The sequence below is a fragment of the Oncorhynchus kisutch genome, linkage group LG27, assembly GCF_002021735.2.
Source record: "Oncorhynchus kisutch isolate 150728-3 linkage group LG27, Okis_V2, whole genome shotgun sequence".
NCBI lineage: Eukaryota > Metazoa > Chordata > Actinopteri > Salmoniformes > Salmonidae > Oncorhynchus > Oncorhynchus kisutch.
The window spans coordinates 23,169,254-23,192,416 of record NC_034200.2 but is presented as its reverse complement, the minus strand read 5'-3'; the positions used below and the strand labels follow the sequence as shown (position 1 = coordinate 23,192,416).

General features: G+C 41.8%; 1 protein-coding gene across 1 annotated transcript in view; it reads left to right on the top strand.

Annotated features, from left to right (window-relative positions):
- tnr (tenascin R (restrictin, janusin)) overlaps positions 1-14,088 on the top strand; it is a 55,844-nt gene extending 41,756 nt beyond the window's left edge. Inside the window, exons 16-21 of the mRNA XM_031807371.1 lie at positions 129-261; positions 556-707; positions 867-963; positions 9,816-9,977; positions 10,450-10,613; positions 12,023-14,088. Coding sequence (XP_031663231.1) covers positions 129-261; positions 556-707; positions 867-963; positions 9,816-9,977; positions 10,450-10,613; positions 12,023-12,145 — 831 coding nt within the window. The 3' untranslated portion in view covers positions 12,146-14,088. The remainder of the gene's footprint in view (positions 1-128; positions 262-555; positions 708-866; positions 964-9,815; positions 9,978-10,449; positions 10,614-12,022) is intronic.
- The last annotated feature ends 9,075 nt before the right edge of the window (positions 14,089-23,163 follow it).

Here is a 23,163-nt window from a genome sequence, read left to right as displayed (position 1 = left end):
AATTGTTAGGATTGTATCTAGATAAAACAGTTTGCTGTACCGTATCCACTCATAGTTCCGGTTCCCTGGTGTGTGTGTGTGTGTGTGTGTGTGTGTGTGTGTGTGTGTGTGTGTGGGTGGTACTACAGGAGCTGATCCTGGATGCCGAGGACACTTGGATCCGTCTGGAGGGGCTGGCAGAAACCACAGAATACACTGTGAGGTTGCAGGCTGCCAGGGGATTAGAGACCAGCGGAATCGTCTCTACGGCCTTCACAACAGGTAAACACACACACGCATGCAAGCACATAGATATACACACACACATTTACCATTTATCCCCATATCCACAATCTCTATCTAAAGTCCAATCCCATATTCAATAAACATCTCAGAGTAGGATAGCTAATCTGGGATCAGATCTCCCCTGTCTATATAATCGTATTCACTATGATCCTGTATCAGCAGTCCTATATAAGCAGTCCTACTATGACACACTTTATGAATACGGCCCAGTCCTGGTGATTCTCCATTGTGTTGAGCTGATCTCATGTGCTCTGTTCTATTCCTCTCCAGGAAATCGTCTGTTTGCCACCCCTCAGAACTGTGCCCAGCATCTGTTGAACGGGGAGTCCCTCAATGGCGTCTACACCATCTACATCAACAGAGATGCCAATCAGGGAGTGCAGGTCTACTGTGATATGACCACAGATGAAGGAGGCTGGATCGTAAGTGTCTCATAGCAAGATGTATACCTTGCAGACAAAAACCCAACAACACCTAACATTTCAGTGCAAAGGGTGCCATTTGGGACTGTACTTGATCAAAATGTTGGTAGAATAAAGTTTTGTCACCTGGTCTTATCTTTATCTGCATCTGTGTTTCAGGTCTTCCAACGTCGTCAGAACGGCCTGACAGACTTCTCCAGGAAGTGGAGTGACTACAGGGTCGGCTTTGGAAACCTAGAGGATGAATTCTGGCTCGGTAAGACTGTTTTCTAGATGACTCATCTCAACCCCATAACACTTTTTCGGAGGTACTTTATATCTAGCTCTCTAGAGAGGTACCCCCACTCCTGGGATAGAGAATGTAGTTTGAATTGTACACTGCTTAAATACATGTACCAGTACTTTGGTGACTAAGGCTGGATGTGTCAATGTGTAGTTCATGCATAAGCTATGAAAATAATTACTGTCTCACCTCAATTTGCCACGAAATCCATAGTTTGAAAGCGACTGTTTTCCTGAAGTTGGGCCTTTCCATTTCATTTAAAAAAAAATATTTCACCTTTATATAACCAGGTAGGCCAGTTGATAACAAGTTCTCATTTACTACTGCGACCTGGCCAAGATAATGCAAAGCAGTGTGACAAAAACAACAACACAGAGTTACTCATAAACAAACGTACAGTCAAAAACACAAAATAAAATAAACATTGAAAAATCTATGTACAATGTGTGCAAATGTAGAAGAATAGGGAGGTAGGCAATAAATAGGCCATAGAGGTGAAAATAATTACAATTTAGCATGGAGTGATAGATGTGCAGATAATGATGTGCAAGTAGAGATACTGGGGTGCAAAAGGGTAAGAGGGTAAGTAATAATATGGGGATGAGGTAGTCGAGTGTGCTATTCACAGATTGGCTGTATACAGGTACAGTGATCGGTAAACTGCTCTGACAGCTGATGCTTAAAGTTAGAGAGGGAGATTTAAGACTCCAACTTCAGAGATTTTTGCAATTCGTTCCAGTCATTGGAAGTAGAGAACTGGAAGGAAAGGCGACCAAAGTAAGTGCTGGATTTGGGGATGACCAGTGCAATATACCTGCTGGAGCGCGTGCTACGGGTGGGTGTTGCTATGGTGACCCGTGAACTGAGATAAATCGGGGCTTTACAAAGACTTATAGATGACCTGGAGCCAGTGGGTTTGGTGACGAATATGAAGCAAGGGCCAGCCAACGGGAGCATACAGGTCGCAGTGGTGGGTAGTATATGGGGCTTTGGTGATAAAACGGATGGCACTGTGATAGACTACATCCAGTTTGCTGAGTAGAGTGTTGGGGGCTATTTTGTACATGACATCACCGAAGTCAAGGATCTGTAGGATAGTCAATTTTATGAGGGTATGTTTGGCGGCATGAGTGAAGGAGGCTTTGTTGTGAAATAGGAAGCCAATTCTAGATTTAATTTTGGATTGGAGATGCTTATTGTGAGTCTGGATGGAGAGTTTAGAGTCTAACCAGACATCTATGTATTTGTAGTTGTTCACATATTCTAGGTCAGAACCGTCCAGAGTAGTGATGCTAGTAGGGCGGGAAGGTGCGGGCAGCAATCGGTTGTAGATCATGCTCTTAGTTTTACTAGCATTTAAAAGCAGTTGGAGGCCATGGAAGGAGTGTTGCATGGCAATGAAGCTCGTTTGGAGGTTTGTTAGCAAAGTGTCCAAAGAAGTTCCAGATGTATACAGAATGGTGTCGTCTGCGTAGGGGTGGATCAGAGAATCACCAGCAGCAAGAGTGACATCATTGATATACTGTATACAGTGAAAAGAGTCGGCCCGAGAATTGAACCGTGTGGCACCCCCATAGAGACTGCCAGAGGTCCGGACAACAAGCCCTCCGATTTGACACACTGAACTCTATCTGAGAAGTACTTGGTGAACCAGGTGAGGCAGTCATTTGAGAAGCCAAGGCTATTGAGTCTACAGATAAGAATGCGTCACAAATTTTCCCACATTCCCCCCACATGGGCCAGCCCCCTAGCAATTTGAGTTGTAGCCAATGAGCTTCAGCACTTGGCATTTGAGTGACAGCTAGCAAGAGGTCTGCCCAGCGTTATCCAATAAGGTTGCAGGGTGGGCCCAACAGCTCAGTGGACACAGCAGAGAGAGAGATAGAGAGCAATGACGTGGTACACGTAGTACGCAGTTTTCAGGGGACCACTTTTGGCTCGGGAGTACTACGTTCAGAACTACTGGCTAAAAAGTACAAAAAGTACAGAAGAAACTCTTTAAAATAGGAACAGGAGGCCCTTGTGTTTGTGTTGCAGTCTGCTTCTGCTTATCTCTCCCAGAGCAGGGTTAACAGTTGACCTCATTTACACATTGGTTTGTAGTCACTCTCTCTCTCTCTCTCTCTCTCTCGCTCTCTCTCTCGCTGTCTCTCTCTCACTCTCTCTCTCCTTTATTTTATTACTTCACAACACTAGTTCTGTGATTTATTAATGGATGTATTCTGCTCTCATTTCTCACTGCATGGTAATTTTTTTTCATCAATTCTCTGATTCTGAAACAAAACAAAAGGCTCGCTCCTTTGATGCACTGTGAAACATTTCTGCAAATCTCATTATAATAGCCATAATTATATTCATTAGAAAAGCTGTTTCTTCATGGGCCAGTTTTCATGTTATTGTTTTGGAAATAGATAAAAGATTGTACCCATGAATACTTCATAACAGAGATCCCAACCTTGAGAAATACTTTTGGTACTTTTAATTAGAAAAATAGAATGACAAGACAGTACACTTTCAGAACCCAAATCTGTCTGTTTGATAAAAGGATTGTTAATTAATTTAAGCTTTAGAACATTACAGAGTCTTGATGACCCTGCATTTACGTCAGAGCGTTCATCCATGCCTCTTTCTATATCAGCAAATGCCACTAAGCCCCTACCCAGGCTGTACCACATGTACTAGTGACACACAGATCCTGGTAAACGACTATGATTCATGACTCCATTCCTGATTGGTAAAAGCACTTCTCATCCAGTAAATATTCCTTATGACTTCATTGGTTTCATTTCCCCTGACTCAGTTCTGTGTTCACTCCTGCTGGCAGACCCATTCTGCGCCCCAAATGGCTGATCAGGGGTGCATTCATTCTGCCGATTCTGTTCAAAAAAAGTTTCTTAAACGGTAGTAAACAGAACAAAACTGGGATAAACATACCTGAATTTGTCCAGTAGAAACTCTCGCGTGCAACTATTGGACTAATGATTACACCCTATATCAGCTAGATGCAAGCAAGAGTGTGAAAGGCGGTAATGAATGTCACTGTCTGTCCATGTGTCGCCGCAAATTTGTCTCTCGACCTGTGTGCACCTACATTGTAAACTTTCATTCATAGGCTAGGTAGTAGCAAGCTCACGATGGGTATAGCGAACAATATGAGCATCATGTAGTAGCCTAAACCTATCACTGTTACATTGAACTGGGTGAATGGAATATGAATGAGAGTCATCCAATATGCTGTCATAGAAGTCAGGCCCTCAAAAAATCCTCTTCCCTCATCTTAAACGGCAGTGACCGCCACTGGTATAGATAGATATGACCATGAGAGGAGAATAGTGGTGCTCCCGGAGGACAGCATAGTGGAGCTTCAGATGATGTAAGCACACAGCACCTGACCTTATCTACAACATCCTGCAGTACAGGGAGACACAGTAACATTTGGTTTAACTACCCTGATATGGAAGAGTTCTATCTACTGGGACACTTAAGAGTACGATTTGCTCACACGGAAGAAACGGGAATTAGCGGATGATATTATCAGAGGCCGTTTTTTTTTTTTTTAAGTTGGGGAGCTATCCATTAATCGGACTCATTGACCTGACCCTGGCCAAATATATTGTCAATTTGAGGTCGTAATATAAAGAAATTGATGCAGTTGTGCAATATGCAATTATTATTGCACTTTTTAATTTGACCCCTCATTTCTGTGGAAGTGTAGGAGTAAGATGGGTAATAAAAGATAAGAGATGTTAATTTAGGAGATAAAATTTGAACAGAATACAGCCTCTGAGTGCATTTTTAATCCTGCTGGCAATTTGTAATGAAAAACGAAGCTATCTAAGCGATGAATAGCAGATGATCCTGCATTCTGCGATGGCAAATCTGAGTTCACTCAATGTTTAACACATCTTATTACAGCAATTGCTTTTCCCTTGTCACCACCAAGTGCCTTCTTTGCTTTCTAATGCCGACTGTATCTTTTGCTGACATATCGAAGACCAAGCCCAGTTTTGCTCTGGTTCAGCCCAATGCTTATCATCGGAAGCTTGACAGCTTCAAAAAACTGCCATCTGCTATCATGAGGCATCTACAACATCATATGATTTTCAGCTTGAGGTTAAACAGGAAACATCCATGCCAAGCAGGAAGGTTTGTTATCTTGGGTAAGATAGGTATAATCTCGCTGGTCCTTATCCTCACAGCCTGGCTAGGCTCTGGGCTGGCAGTAGCAGCAAGGCCAAATCCGCCACAGACTGTTGACTGGAAGATATGGACACTTTTCACCATCTGACCACTTCCTGTTATCTCTACATGTCATTTGCTGTGTGCATCAGTTTTAACCATGTCAAGATGCAGGTAGAAGTTAATTTTAGACTTGAGTAAGTGACAGTTATCATTTGAAATGAGCAATTATTTTATATACATACAGTACCAGTCAAAAGTTTGGACACACCTACTCCAATGTTTTTACTATTTTCTACATTGTAGAACGATAGTGAAGACATCAAAACTATGAAATAACACATATGGAATCATGTAGTAACCAAAAAGTGTTAAACACATCCAAATGTATTTTATATTAGCCACTCTTTGCCTTGATGACAGCTTTACACACTCTTGGCATACTCTCAACCAGCTTCAATTAAAAGTTAAAAGTTAAAAGTTAATTTGTGGAATTTCTTTCCTTAATGCAAATCAGTTGTATAGTGACATGGTAGGGGTGATATACAGAAGATAGCCCTATTTGGTAAAAGGCCAAGTCCATATTATGGAAAGAACAGCTCAAATAAGCAAAGAGAAATGACAGGCCATCATTATTTCAAGACAAAGGTCAGTCAATCCGGAAAATGAAAAGAACTTTGAAAGTTTCTTCAAGTGCAGTCGCAAGTGCTATGGTGAAACTGGCTCTCATAAAAACCGCCACAGGAAAGGAAGACCCAGAGTTACCTCTGCTGCAGAGGATAAGTTCATCAGAGTTACCTGCCTCAGAAATTGCAGCCCAAATAAGTGCTTCACAGAGTTCAAGCAACAGACACATCTCAACATCAACTGTTCAGAGGAGACTGTGAAACATGCCTTCATGGCCGAATCGCTGCAAAGAAACCACTACTAAAGGACACCAATAAGAAGAGGAGACTTGCCTGGGCTAAGTAACACGAGCAATGGACATTAGACAGGCAGAAATCTCTCCTTTGGTCTGATGAGTCCAAATTTTTGATTTTTGGTTCCAACCACCATGTCTTTGTGAGAAGCAGAGTAGGTGAACGGATAATCTCTGCATGTGTGGTTCCTACCTTGAAGCATGGAGGAGGAGGTGTGTTGGTGTAGGGGTGCTTTGCTGGTGACACTGTGGTCAATTTATTAAGAATTCAAGGCATTCTAAACCAGCATTCTGCAGTGATACGCCATCCCATCTGGTTTCCGCTTAGTATGACTATCATTTGTTTTTCAACAGGACAATGACCCAACACACATCCAGGCTGTGTAAGGGCTATTTGACCAAGAAGAAGAGTGATGGAGTGCTGCATCAGATGATCTGTCCTCCACAATCACGCGACCTCAACCCAATTGAGATGGTTTGGGATGAATTGGACCGCAGAGTGAAGGAAAAGCAGCCAAAAAAAAGTGCTCAGCATATGTGGGAACTCCTTCAAGACAGTTGGAAAAGCATTCCAGGTGAAGCTGGTTGAGAGAATGTCAAGAGTGTGCAAAGCTGTCTTCATGGCAAAGGGTGGTTTCTTTGAATAATTACTACATGATTCCACATGTGTTATTTAATAGTGTTGATGTCTTTACTTTTATTCTATAATGTAGAAAAAAGTAAATTTAAAGAATAACCCTTGAATGAGTAGGTGTGCCCAAACTTTTGACTTGTTCTATATATATATATATATATATATATATATACAGTGCACTTGGAAAGTATTAAGACCAATTTCCTTTTTCCACATTTTGTTAGGTTACAGCCTTATTGTAAAATGTTTGAAATAGTTTTTTTCCCCCTCGTCAATCTACACACAATACCCCATAATGCTGAAGCAAAAATCAGTTTATATAATATAATATCACAATTACATAATTATTCAGACCCTTTACTCAGTACTTTGTTGAAGTACCTTCTTCAGCGATTACAGCAAACACACCTGTATTTGGAGTTTTTCCCTTCTCTGCATATCCTCTGAAGCTCTGTCAGGTTGGATGGGGAGCGTCTCTGCACAGCTATTTTCAGGTCTCTCCAAAGATGTTGGATTGGGTTCAAGTCCAGGCTCTGCTGGGTCACTCAAGGAAATTCAGACTTGTCCCGAAGCCATTCCTTCGTTGTCTTGGCTGTGTGCTTAGGATCATTGTCCTTTTGGAAGGTGAACCTTCACCTCAGTCTGAGGTCCTGAGCGTTCTGGAGAGGGTTTTCATCAAGGATCTCTTTCTACTTTAATCAGTTCATCTTTCCCTCGATCCTGATTAGTCTCCGAGTCCCTGCAGCTGAAAAACATCCCCACAGCATGATGCTGCCAACACCATGCTTCACCGTAGGGATGGTGCCAGCTTTCCTCCAGACGTGACGATTGGCAATAAGGCCATAGAGTTCAATCTTGGTTTCATCGGACCAGAGAATCTTGCTTCTCATGCACTGAGTCTTTTAGATGCCTTTTGGCGAACTCCAAGCGGGCTGTCATGTACCTTTTACTGAGGAGTGGCTTCCATCTGGCCACTCTACCATAATGGTCTGATTGGTGGAGTGCTGCAGATATGGTTGAACTTCTGAAACATTCTCCCATCTCCACAGAGTAACTCTAGAGCTCTGTCAGAGTGACTATGAGGTTTTTGGTCACCTCCCTGACCAAGGCCCTTCTCCCTGGATTTGTTCAGTTTGGCCAGGAAACCAGCTCTAGGAAGAGTCTTGTGGTTCTAGACTTCTTCCATTTAAGAATGATGGAGGCCACTGTGCTCTTGGGGACCTTCAATGCTGCATAAATGTTTTGGTACCATTCCCCAGATCTGTGCCTGGACACAATCCTGTGTCAGAGCTCTAAGGACAATTCCTTCAACCTCATGGCCTGGGGGATCTTATATAGACAGGCGGTGTGCCTTTCAAATAATTTCCAATCAATTGAATTTACCACAAATGGACTCCAATCAAGTTTTAGAAACATCTCAAGGATGATCAATGGAAATAGGATGCACCTGAGCTCAATTTCGCGTCTCATAGCAAAGGTTCTGAATGCTTATATATTAAAGGTATTTCTTTTTTTCTTTTTTCTAAAAACCTGTTTCCACTTTGTCATTTTGGGGTATTGTGTGTAGATTTATGAGGAAAACATTTATTTAATTAATTTTAGAATAAGGCTGTAATGTAACAAAATGTGGAAAAAGTCAAGGGGTCTGAATACTTTCCGAATGCACCATATATACTACATGACCAAAAGTATGTGGACACCTGCTTGTCGAACATCTCATTCCAAAATCATGGGCATTAATACGCAGTTGGTCTCCCCTTTGCTGATATAACAACCTCCACTCTTATTGGAAGGCTTTCCACTAGATGTTTGAACATTGCCGCGGGGACTTGCTTCCATTCAGCCACGAGCATTCGTGAGGTCGGCACCGATATTAGCCGATTAGGCCTGGCTCACAGTCGGCGTTCCAATACATCCCAAAGGTCTTCCATGGGGCTGAGGTCATGCTGAAACAGGAAAGGGCCTTCCACAAACTGTTGCCACAGAGTTGTAAGTACAGAATAGTCTAGAATGTCATTGTATGCTGTCCTTTACCTAAGATTTCCCATCACTGGAAAACCCAGATTTGTCCGTCTGACAAATCTGGTGGTGAAGCGTGATTCATCACTCCAGAGTCCAATGGCGGCGAGCTATACACCACTCCAGCTGATGCTTGGCATTGTGCATGGTGATCTTAGGCTTGTGTGCGCCTGCTCGGCCATGGAAACCCATTTCACGAAGCTCCCGAGAAAATGGTTATTGTGCTGATGTTGCTTCCAGAAGCAGTTTGGTACTCAGTTGTGAGTACATTATGCACTTCAGCATACGGCGGTCCCGTTCTGTGAGCTTGTGTGGCCTATCACGTCGCGACTGAGCTGTTCATAGACATTTTCACTTCACAATAACAGCACTTACAGTTGACCAGGGCAGCTCTAACAGGGCAGAAATTTGACGAACTGCCTTGTTGGAAAGACAGTGCCACATTGAATGTAACTGAGCTCTTCAGTACTGGCCGTTCTACTACCAATGTTTGTCTATGGATATTGCATGGCTGTGTGCTCGATTTTATACACCTGTTGGCAACAGTATGGCTGAAATAGACAAATCCACTAATTTGAAGGGGTGTCCACATACTTTTGTATATATAGTGTGTATACACAGTACCAGTCAAATGTTTGGACACACTTATTCATTCAAGGGTTTTTCTTTATTTTACTATTTTATAGTATAATAGTATAATAGTGAAGACCCCAGTGTGACGGAAAAGCCGCCAACAGGTGCTCAGTGTATGTGGGAACTCCTTCAAGACTGTTGGAATAGCATTCCAGGTGAAGCTGGTTGAGAGAATGCCAAGAGTGTGCAAATCTGTCATCAAGGCAAAGGGTTGCTACTTTGAAGAATCTCAAATATAAAATGTATTTTGATTTGTTTAACACTTTTTTGCTTACTACATGATTCCATATGTGTTATTTCATAGTTTTGATGTCTTCACTATTATTCTACAATGTAGAAAATAGTAAAAATAAAGAAAAAACCTTGAATGAGTAGGTGTGTCCAAACTTTTGACTGGTATGTATGTATAATATTTGTGTGTTTTTATTGTCTCTTCTTCAGGTTTGGACAACATACAGAAGCTCTCAGCTCAAGGTCGCTATGAGCTCCGGATCGACATGAAGGATGGCCAGGAGTCTGTCTACGCCAGCTATGACAAGTTCGCCATTGGAGACGTCAGGAATCTGTACAAACTCAGGATAGGAGAGTACAATGGCACAGCTGGTGAGCGCTTATGTACACACTATTCTATGTGGTGCTGATTTATGACCAATCAACTGATCTATTAAACATATATGACCTCTGACAGCCAAGACATTTTTATTATTTTACCAGGCAAGTCAGTTAAGAACAAATTCTTATTTACAATGACGGCCTAGGAACAGTAGGTGAACTGCCTTGTTCAGGGGCAGAACAACAGATTTTTACCTTGTCATCTCAGGGATTTGATCTAGCAACGTTTTGGTTACTGGCCCAACGATCTAACCACTAGGCTACCTGCCGCCCCACTGAACAGTAAAAGCCTTTTTCCTCCATCTTCTTTATGGTTTCTTGATGAAATGTATTTGTACTTATTTTATCCCCCATCCCTCAACACTTGGCTCTAGCCCTGTAGTATTATACGCTTCAGACTGCCAGTGTACCCATGTCATTTGCTGGTTCCGTCAGTTCAATTCATTTTTATTCCCTGTCACAGGGGACTCGCTTAGCTATCACCAAGGCCGTCCCTTCTCCACCAAGGACAGAGACAATGACATCGCCGTGACCAACTGCGCTCTGTCCTACAAAGGAGCCTGGTGGTACAAAAATTGCCATCGGGCCAACCTGAACGGGAAATACGGGGAGTCGAGACACAGTCAGGTTGGTGTCCCTGTTATCATCCGCACTGGGACTGAGCAGTGGGACTGAACAGCTGTCTCAGCTTACCACTGTGATGACTGGAATTAAAGGCCACACTCTGTGAGATTCCCAGTCATTTCCATTAAAGACGTAAAGAAAACTTTAAATCTCTTACTGCTTTCCCAACAGTGTGATATTTGTCACAAGTAAGAGTCTTGTAAAGAGCTTTTGATGAGACTACTACAGAAGCCTTGCAACATTACACAGATCAGCAGTTTCCAATATAACCTTTTGATGACATGAAATGATCTCAGACATAAAAAGAGGAATTAGCTACAGGTAACTACCAAAATAAAGTAAACACCAACATAGTGTCTTAATAGGGCATTAGGCTACCACGAGCTGCCAGAACAGCTTCAATGTGCTTTGGCATAGATTCTACAAGTGTCTGGAACTCTATTGGAGGGATGCAACACCATTCTTGCATAAGAAATTCCATAATTTGGTGTTTTATCAATGGTGGTGGAAAGCGCTGTTTCCAGAATCTCCCACCGGTGCTCAATTGAGATCTGGTGACTGAGACACACACATACACACGTACTCGCTCGCACACACGCCCACACACACACACACACACACACACACACACACACACACACACACACACACACACACACACACACACACACACACACACACACACACACACACACACACACACACACACACACACACACACACACACACTTTAAACCCCCTATACTCCTTTGATAATCTTCTTTCAAACTCACTGAGATCTCCACTTCTAGCCATGGTAGCCAAAATAATGGGCTACTGGACTTATTTATCCATGACCCTAAGCATGATGGGATGTTAATTGTTTAATTAAACTCAGGAACCACACCTGTGTGGATGCACCTGCTTTCAATATACTTTGTATCCCTAATTTAATCAAGTGTTTCCTTTATTTTGGCAGTTACCTGTGCATTGTACTGTAGGTAAGATAGGTAAGATACAGATAATTATTTTTTATCCACTAATTGAATTATGGTCTACAATGACCATAGTGAGTTCAAACCACAAATAGCATTGAAAATGTCCACACATTTTTCTGAACAGCACAATGGGCAATATTAGAAATACCACTAAGGTTGATCTGAGACAGCTGAGGAGACAGGAGACAGCTGAGGAGACAGGAGACAGCTGAGGATGTCACATTTGAATTAGAAGTGAACTGAACATTGAGGACAATATCCATAATAGACATATTGTATAAGTCATATAGTAAAGTTTGTGGCGTACGCACATCCTTGATAAATGAAGTGCACTGTACATATTCTAAAATATCAGATATCAGATATCAGATATCTTAGTTTCTGAACACGGTTCTCTCTTGATCCTACGTTTTGTCCTCTCTTCATCCTATACAGGGTATCAACTGGTACCACTGGAAGGGCCATGAGTTCTCTGTCCCCTTTGTGGAGATGAAAATGAGGCCGTTCAACTATCGAAGCATCAGTGGCAAGCGAAGGAGGTCCACTCCTCCAGAATAAACCCCTACACCTTACCCCTCAACCCCAATCCAGCTTGCTGTTCCTACTTTTACATAAGGCTGAAAGACAAAAGGAGGAGCTATGCAATTTATACAAAATTTGAATGACAATGGTTCTGTTAGCTAGCCTAGATATCCAGACTGAACTCAGCTCTGTTTCATGTTTGTTTCACAATCCATTCAGTCTGGATTTTAAGGCTATCTATTTGCTAAAATAGGGAGGTAACCATAAGGTTTTTGTGTTTAGTTATTTGCCCTGTCCTGGAAGGTGAAGAGATGAACTCAGAGTAGCTGTCATGATCTTCTCTCTATCTATACAATATAAGTACATGAGAGCTGGGATTATTTTCCCCATTAAAAAAAAAGTAATTTTAACTAAATTCTATATGCCCGTAAACAAGTAAGATATCTCTATTTTTATAACTGATATTGTAACAAAGTTAATTTATTACATTATATAATTTGATGCCTTGTTATTGATATTTTTATTGAAATAGCAACCCTCCATGAGTTTCATAGTCAAATGCCTGCATGGAGAAATTCATTGGACATTGACAAAACATTGGCACTCATAATGAGCCAATCAGCATTAGCAATCACCAAGCTACACACCAGCCTGTAGCAGTAGATTCAACATCAGCTATTGATTTATTTATTTATGTCCATTTGTCCAATTTGCTTTTGAATATACAATAAAATCCCAAATCCACACCCTTGTTGGAATGGAAGAAACAGGATCATCAAACAATAGCTGCTCAACTTGAAATGTATAGGCCTAGACTCCAGTGCCCATTTAGTAAGAAAATAACAGTGAGCAAGTTATTTGCGCTGAGGTAATACATAGTATGACCATTGTCATTCAATACTTGTCTTTACACTGCCCTGCATAACTCAAATATATAACATTGTTGACCAATATTCACATACGGTATTCTCCATGAGGAGATTCCAACTGAAGATCCTGTTTAGGAATTAGCACTCTAAAATGTTTCCCCGCTATGTTACTTGCATTGATGGTGCTAATAGTTCTGACATGAAACCAAAGATTTGCTGAAGAGAAAATGCGCTGTCGACAGAGCTCTCTTTCTTTGTAGCCTCATCATCACCTTAGCAGATGTTTTTGTGATCCTCAGTTTTAGGCCCAGCAACAATTCTCATGGTTACTTTGTGAACATTAGTTCTTTGTCAGTATTTTAGCGAATGATTTGAAATTGATAAGCTCATTTACTGTATGTTGGTGTTCGATAGTCGTCCTGTACGTTATACAATCCTCCTGTCTCACCCGTATTTAATGTTTAACTATGTTATGCCACCAGTGCAAGTAACACTTGGCCTGCTGTAGAGAACCCCTCATGTCCTCGATGTACATTTGATGGATACACTGTAATCCTACTTATCCAATACTTTTCATCAAATCGTTTAACTGTTTTCTCCTTAGTTGTTTTTATTGACTAATTGACTCATATTTTCATTCAGATATGGCTTAAATACCCTCACCCAATCTCTACAAACTATAACAACCACACAGTGGGTCATAATCATTTTGTACATTTTATGTCGTTCATTGTCCTTTAGACTTGGTGATTGTCCATCCTATAGACTACTGGTACTAATATATCCATATAAGAATTAGGAGGAGGAGACATATTTCAATATTTACCCTTGTAGATGCAGAGTAATATAGAAGCATTAAGAAACGCTGATACTACTTCCCCTATTGTTCTAACCATAGTTGTTAACACAGACTTGTTTTGAAAAGGGGTGAGCCTACTGCATGCTAACAATCATGATCAACACCTCCATGGTAACAACAAACGTGTCATCAGAATCTGCGTCGTTGGGAAGGGCTCTTAAGTAAGCATTTCACGGTAAATTCCAATTCCACAAATTCCAATTCCCTTTGTATTCAGCGCATGTGACAAATAAAATGTGATTTGATTTTGATTTACTTTTGAATTTAAATGTAGAAATTCTCCTCTGAATTCTGCTTGTCAAGTGACTGTTTCAGATCTGTTAATGCAATGCATCTCCCAGAGCAAGACATAGTGTTTTCTTTTTTACTAGAATAGGATGTGTACTTATTTATTAACTACTTAGACTAACTTTGCTTCATGGCACTTTGTGCAAGGAATGAGAGTGATGAAGCTCTGTAGATAACAGATGGAATGTATGTAACATAAGAGATATCACTTTTGTCAAACGCTGGTGTGCCCGAATTGTAATCCAAATGCTTACTGACTCCTGCTCTCTTTCACAGAAATCTGAAATTAATGAATTGTCAATCAATCAATCAATCAGAATGACACCGTCTTATTTTGCAAAGCCTCAAGCTTGGTCAAGTGAAGTGTTCTGATTATCCAGAAGATTATCCAGAAGTTGATGCAGGCCTATTCCAAGCTGTAGGACAGGTATACTGTAGTTCTTATTTATGTTATGATTCCTTTCAGTAACTTAACCTTTTCCTTCACACCCCTGGTTTAGCAGGGCTGTGTGCAATGTGCACACACATTAAGCTAGTTGTCACTATTTAAACCCCCAGAATCTCTTCCAAGAATTCAAGTTGAGGTCTGAGCTGGAAAAGTATTTCAAATGCAGTGATTAAATACCCTTACCTGTTTTGATATGGTTTCAGGGGAGCCTAAAGAGAGAATATCTACAAAGAACTAGACTTTTGATTGAAAGGTATTAGAGTATTAAGATACTGTTATCTTGTGTTTGGCTTACGATGTAAAAGCACATCTAACTATTGAAGGGAACCTCAAGTGCAAATGCATGTAATCAATGTTGGCTGAGAAAATGCTGAGTGCTAAAGATTATAAACAGATTGAGGGATACCGAGGAGGAAAATAAATGCTCACTAAAAATGTATTGTCTGTAAGAAAGGTAATAGAATCTCAATATGCTGAATATAAAGTTGTTTAATCATGCCTTTACACTCCAGGACAACACTTTGTACATGCACTAAATTGTCAAAAGTATGTGGACACCCCTTCAAATGAGTGGATTCAGCTACTTCAGCCACACCCATTGCTTTCAGGTGTATACAATCGAGCACACAGCCATGCAATCTCCATAGACAAATATTGGCTGTACAATGTCCCGTACTGAAGATCTCAGTGACTTTCAACTTGGCACCAACAAGTCAGTTTGTCAAATCTCTGCCTTGCTACAGCTGCCCCGGTCAACTGTAAGTGCTGTTATTGTGAAGTGGAAACGCCTTGGAGCAATAACGGCTCAGCTGCAAAGTGGTAGGCCATACAAGCTTACAGAACAGGACCACCGAGTGCTGAAGCGCATAGCGTGTAAACATTGTTCAACCTTCCAAATTGTTCAACCTACCAAACTGCCTCCGGAAGCGACTTCAGCACAGCTTCAGCACAACTTCATGAAATGGGTTTCCGTGGCCGAGCAGCCGCACACAAGCCTAAGATCACCATGCACAATGCCAAGTGTCGGCTGGAGTGGTGTACAGTTCGCCACCATTGGACTCTGGATCAGTGGAAACGTGTTCTATGGAGTGATAAATTAGGCTTCACCATCTGGTAGTCCGACGGACAATTCTTGGTTTGGCAGATGCCATGAGAACGCTCCCTGTCTGACTGCATAGTGACAACTGTAAAGTTTGGTGGAGGAGGAATAATGATCTGGGGCTGTTTTTCATGGTTCAGGCTAGGCCCTTTAGTTCCAGTAAAGGGAAATCTTAACGCCACAGCATGCAATGACATTCTAGACAATTCTGTGCTACGAACTTTGTGGCAACAGTTTGGGGAAGGCTCTTTCCTGTTTCAGCATGATTTCAGGTCCATACAGAAATGGCTTGTCGAGATTGTTGTGGAAGAACTTGACTGGAACTGCACAGAGCCCTGACCTTAAACCTTCGGGATTAATTTGAACGCAGACTGCGAATAAGGCCTAATCAACCAACATCAGTGCCCGATTTCTGTAATGCTATTGTGGCTGAATGGAAGCAAGTCCCTGCAGCAATGTTCCGACATCTAACGGAAAGCCTTCACAGAAGAATGAAGGCTGTTATAGCAGCAAAGGGGGACCAACTTCATATTAATGCCCATGATTTTGAAACAATATGTTTGACAAGCAAGTGTCCATATACTTTTGGCCATGTAGTGTACGTAACAGGAGTATTTGCGATGCTGGAACTAATTCCATAAACTGTGGAAACTGAACCGTGTAAATAAAGTATACCTCTACCAGGCATTGTCAGACCTCTACTAGACAGCAACTGTGAAGCAGAATAACAGACAGTACCATTCAAAAGTTTGGACACACCTACTCATTCCAGGGTTTTCTTTATTTATCCTATTTTTTACATTATAGAATAATAGTAAAGACATCAAAACTATTTTAAAAAACACATACGGAATCATGTAGTAACCAAATTTTTTTTAGATACTTCAAAGTAGCCACCCTGAGCATGGATTACACCTTTGCACACTCTTGGCATTCTCTCAAACAGCTTCACCTGGAATGCTTTACCAACAGTCTTGAAGGAGTTTCCACGTATAATGAGCACTTATTTGCTGCTTTTCCTTCACTTTGTGGCCCAACTCATCCCAAACCATCTCAATTGGGTAGAGGTCAGGTGATTATGGAGGCCAGGTCATTTGATGTAGCACTCCATCCTTCTTGGTCAAGTAGCCCTTAAACAGCATGGAGGTGTGATGGGTCATTGTCCTGTTGAAAAACAAATGATAGTCACACTAAGTGCAAACCAGATGGGATGGTGTATCACTGCAGAATGCTGTGGTAGACATGCTGGTTATGTGTGCCTTGAATTCTAAATAAATCACTGACAGTGTCACAGCAAAGCACCCCCACACCATCACACCTCACCCTCCATGCTTCATGGTGGGAACCATACATGCAGAGATCATCCGTTCACCTACTCTGGGTCTCACAAAGACACGACGGTTGGGACCAAAAATCAGACCACAGGACAGATTTCCACCGGTCTAATGTTCATTGCTAGTGTTTCTTGGCCCAATCAAGTCTATTCTTCTTTTTGGTGTCCTTTACTAGTGGTTACTTTTCAGCAATTTGACCATGAAGGCCTGTTTCACACAGTTTCCTCTGAACAGTTGATGTTGAGATGTGTCTGTTGCTTGAACTCTGTGAAGCACTTATTTGGGCTGCAATTTCTGAGGCTGGTTACTCTAATTAACTTATCCCCTGCAGCAGAGGTAACTCTGGGTCTTCATTTCCTGTGGCGGTCCTCATGAGAGCCAGTTTATCATAGCGCTTGATGTTTTTTGCGACTGCACTTGAAGAAACTTTCAAAGTTCTTGAAATTTTCCAGATTGATTGAACTTCATGTCTGAAAGTAATGATGGACTGTCATTTCTCTTAGCTTTTTTTTTGTTCCTGCAATGATATTGACTTGGTCTTTTACCAATTAGGGCTATCTTCTGTATACCACCCCTACCTTGCCACAACACAACTGATTGACTCAAACGCATTTCAGAAGGAAAGAAAATCCACAAATTAACTTTTAACAAGGCACACCTTTTCATTGAAATGCTTTCCAGGTAACTACTTCATGATACTGGTTGAGAGAATGCCAAGCGTGTGCAAAGCTGTCATCAAGGCAAAGAGTGGCTAGTTTGAAGAATATAAATATAAAATATATTTTGATTTGTTTAACACCTTTTTTGGTTATTTAATGATTCCCATATGTGTTATTTCATAGTTTTGCTGTCTTCAATATTATCTTACAATGTAGAAAATAGTAAAAAATAAAGAAAAACCCTTGAATGAGTAGGTGAGTCCAAACTTTTGACTGGTACTGTATAGATGGTTTTATTTTATTTAACTAGGCAAGTCAGTTAAGAACAAATTCTTATTTTGGCCTAACCCGGAGGACGCTGAGCAAATTGTGCACCACCCTATGGGACTCTCAATCACAGCTGGGTGTGATACAGCCCAGGATCAAACCAGGGTTTGTAGTGACACCTCTAGCACTGAAATGCAGTGCCTTAATCCGCTGCGCCACTCGGGAAGAATGTGGTTAATTCTTACATTTTTGGGGGAAAAAATGTATTTCCCCTTAGTGCCAACTCGATCTGTCCTACTATTGCTCCCATGCCATCACTTTCATCATAAAGGAGAAGGAATAGCTCTGATCATAGAAATATAATCACTAGAATGGGTCTAACACACACCGTTGTGATTCCATTTCTATGGTTCTGATAATAGGACTGCACATAATCAACCTCACAGAAAAGACTAATGCTTTAGTCACAGTTTATCACAGAGCCTATGTAAATTAAATGACGGACAATGGCATGGCAGTATAAAACATCATGCAGATTATGGGTGAATTATCTCATCACTTTAGGATGATTATATCACTGACAGAAGAAGGAGCTAGATTCAACTGAAGCATTGGTTTAGAATTTCCACTCACCATCAAATACAAGGTCCAGTGGCGGGAAGTGAGAATGTGGTTAATTCTTACATTTTTGGGGGAAAAAATGTATTTCCCCTTAGTGCCAACTCGATCTGTCCTACTATTGCTCCCATGCCATCACTTTCATCATAAAGGAGAAGGAATAGCTCTGATCATAGAAATATAATCACTAGAATGGGTCTAACACACACCGTTGTGATTCCATTTCTATGGTTCTGATAATAGGACTGCACATAATCAACCTCACAGAAAAGACTAATGCTTTAGTCACAGTTTATCACAGAGCCTATGTAAATTAAATGACGGACAATGGCATGGCAGTATAAAACATCATGCAGATTATGGGTGAATTATCTCATCACTTTAGGATGATTATATCACTGACAGAAGAAGGAGCTAGATTCAACTGAAGCATTGGTTTAGAATTTCCACTCACCATCAAATACAAGGTCCAGTGGCGGGAAGTGGGAGAAAATGGAGCTAGAAGAAACCTGGCCGACATTCTGCTAATTATCATTGCTCTCAATACAGTTTTCTGCCCCCAAAACTAGAATCTGTTACGAACAGAGTGCAAATAATGTGTTAGTAGTAGGAGTAGTAGGGCGAATTGAGTTATTGCACACACGTACTTCACAGAGAAGGCGTTCCCTAACAGAAATATGCAAATACATGCTAAAAAGCACCAGTAGGATCTCACTAGCTCGTGCTTGGCTCTGCCCACGTCCTTGCTTGTTCTGCCACAGTGCTTAATTTGCTCCCATTGGAAACAACGCCAATTAGGTACCTTGGTTTGTTTACCCGTGTCTTTGATTATATTGCCCTAGAATCATTAGTGCTGATATGCTTTTTGATATGCTGTAGGAATAACATTGCTGTTACTCTGTTAGTAGGCATTCTAAATTAATGTTGTTGCCCTCTCTACCCAGGAGCTGATGTAGGAGGATCAGGACAATAGTCAGATTGGACCTGCATCCCAAATGGTACCCTATTCCCAGACCAGGGTCAAAAGTAGTGCACTATATACAGAATAGTGTGCCATTTGGGATGCAGTTAGGGTTTTGAATGTGGCCTGAGGCCAAGTTAGCATCTCGACCTTAAAGGATTTATGAGCGGTGACTTGCATGAGAAGCTGCTCTTCTATTTGAATAGATGAGAAAGTGTGAAGCGTCTTTCTCTGTTTTATCTGGAACACACACAGCAGATCTTTGTATTTATATCTGAGAGAGGTCTGGAGATTTTTCTGTCTAAGGATGGGAGTGAAATTAAGACTGCATTTTTCTAACAATGTCTAGGGCAGAGTTTACTCTATTATTCATTTGCATAACAGATGGTAGGAGCTCATCTAGTGCTTCAGAATGTTCCATATTTCCCCATTACTTAACCAATCACAGCTTCACAATTTACTGGAACAACAACTCGCACTGGCTCACTACTCAAACCCACAATCTGTTCCTCTGTTGTGTGATTTAATCAGGCTTAGAGTAAGTGTGTGGAATATTTTCCGGTCATTTATTTATATTGTGGTATTTATGACTACTAGACACAGCTATGTTATTAATTGTTCCATTGATGCAAAACTGTTGTATAGCTGAAAAGAGACCCAGGGAATGTTAAAAGGTGTACTTTACCTGTTTGGCTTAAGATCCCATGAAGAATGTTGAGGAAGGTTGAGACCGTGGAAAAGCTACTTTGATTAGTATCTGGATTGTGTTGTATAATCTTGGATATTACTGATCAGATTAGTTCTAGTTTGATTTAAAACGTGTACTGTATAGTAAATTTTTTAATACATTTTCTACATATTAATAAAATATTCCAATAGTCAATGTTGCTGTTTACAAGTGCAGTTATTTCAGATGTTATTTTCTGTTTCAAGACCATTTACATGCTTTAAAAAATAAACACAACAATCTAACAGTAATTTCACTCAAACTAATAGTTGTTTTTTGCTTGAATTTAATTCAATACTACTATCTCTTGGCCTATTTGTTTTTACAGAGAATGTATTCTCAGTAACTCACATGTACAACATGTTGTGAGTTCATGAAAGTGATTGATTGAAAGTTAAGTAAATGTGTGGGTGATTTTGTGTTGTGTTGGGTCATGCAACGATGGGATTCTCTGTGATGGCTGCAGCAAAGGGGCTGCCATCATACTCAACACTAACTGACCCAAAGAGGAAGAGCCTGACGGAGACATTAGGGTGTGTCCCAAATAGCAACGTCCCGGGGAGAGATCTCTTTTCTTTGTGAAGGGCAGGGCACCCTGGCATGGGTTCGCCCCGAGAGAGGGGCCCAAGCCCTGGAAAGTGTTGCGGTTCCGGCGGCGTCCGGTGAGCTCTCGCTGGCCCTTGAAAATCCGGGGGAGAAGGTGTAAATCTCCCACCACCCTATTCTCTATATAGTGCACTTATTTTGATCAAGTAGTGCATCACATAGGGACACAACCTCAGAGTCTGACAGAGACTCACACAACCTGGATATCATGCTTAAGCATTAAAAATCAAATCAAACTTTATTTGTCACATGCACCAAATACAACAGTGTAGACCTTACCGTGAAATACTTACTTACAAGCCCTTAACCAACAGTGTAGACCTTACCGTGAAATACTTACTTACAAGCCCTTAACCAACAGTGTAGACCTTACCGTGAAATACTTACTTACAAGCCCTTAACCAACAGTGTAGACCTTACCGTGAAATACTTACTTACAAGCCCTTAACCAACAGTGTAGACCTTACCGTGAAATACTTACTTACAAGCCCTTAACCAACAGTACAGTTCAAGAAGATATTTACCAAATAACTAAAGTAAAACCTAAAAAAATATTAAAAAGTAACACAATAACGAGGCTATATACAGGGGGTACAGGTACCAAATCAGTGTGCGGGGGTACAGGTTAGAGGTAATTTGTACATGTAGGTAGGGGTGAAGTGACAATGCATAGATAATAAACAGAGAATAGCTGCAGTGTACAAAACAAATGGAGGGGAGATCAATGTAATAGTCCGGTGGCCATTTGATTAATTGTTCAGCAGTCTTATGGCTTGGTGGTAGAAGCTGTTACGGAGCATTTTGGTCATAGACTTGGCGCTCCAGTATCGCTTGCCGTGCGGTAGCAGAGAAAACAGTCAACGACTTGGGTGACTGGAGATTCTGACAATTTTAATGGGCTTTCCTCTGACACTGCCTATTATATAAGTCCTGGATGGCAGAAAGCTTGGCCCCAGTGATGTACTGGGCTGTACGCATTACCCTCTGTAGCGCATTACGGTCAGATGCCGAGGAGCTGCCATACCAGGCAGTGATGCAACCGGTCAGGATGCTCTTGATGGTGCAGCTGTAGAACTTTTTGAGGAGGAAAAAAGACCTCCTCCCTATAGGCTGTGTCGTCGTTGTCGGTGATCAGTCCTACCACAGTTGTGTCATCAGCAACTTAATGATGGTGTTAGAGTTGTGTTTGGCCACACAGTTGTGGGTGAAAAGGGAGTACAGGAGGGGAGAAAGTACACACCTCTGAGGGGCCCCAGTGTTGAGGATTAGCGTGGCAGACGTGTTGTTGCCTATCCTTACCACTTGGGGGCGGCCCGTCAGGAAGTCCAGGATCCAGTTTCAGAAAGGGGTGTTTAGTCCCAGGGTCCTTAGCCTAGTTTTGAGCTTCATTGGCACTATGGTGTTGAACGTTGAGCTGTAGTTAATGAACAGCATTCTCAAATAGGTGTTCCTTTTGTCCAGGTGGGAAAAGGGCACTCCACACTGCCCATCTGTGGATCTGGGTCATCTGTGGATCTGTTGGGGCGGTGTGCGAATTGGAGTGGGTATAGGGTTTCCGGGGGGATGCTGTTGATGTGAGCCATGACCAGCCATTCAAAGAACTTCATGGCTACCGACGTGAGTGCTACGGGGCGGTAATCATTTAGGCAGGTTAGCTTTGCTTGCTTGAGCATGGTCTGCTTGAAACATGTTGGTATTACAGACTCAGTCAGGGAGAGGTAGAAAATGTCAGTAAAGACTACCGAGAGCATTATCACACAGTCATCCAGAACAGCTGGTGCTCTCAGGCATGCTTCAGTGTTGCTTGCCTCGAAGCGAGCATAAAAAGCATTTAGCTCATCTGGTTTGTTCGCATCACTGGCAGCTCACGTCTGGATTTCCCTTTGTAGTCCATAATAGTTTTCGTAATAGTTTCCTTTCCAGCCGGCTGAGGCATAGGAGCCTGACATCAAGGCTGAGGCATGAACGCCTGGCGATCCCGCTGCGCATGGAAGCCCGATGATCCGTCGGAGATGGAACAGTCTAACGAGCCAGCTGGGTGAACAAGACCTGACGATCCTGCCGAGGCCCAACTTGGGATGGGCGCCCTCCGAGCCAAACCCGGGGCAAGGAAACCTCTCGAGCCAGCTAGGGCATGGAAGCCCGACGAGCTGGCTAGGCACCACCAGTTCCATCGGCCCGCGACCCAGGACCGACGTCACCACCAACCGGAACACCAGTACTCTCCAATGCTTCGTGTGATGGCTTCGGGATTCTGTAAGGGCCAATGTCGGACAGGGGAAGCAGGTACGGGGAGTCAGACATTTATTCGGGAACAGA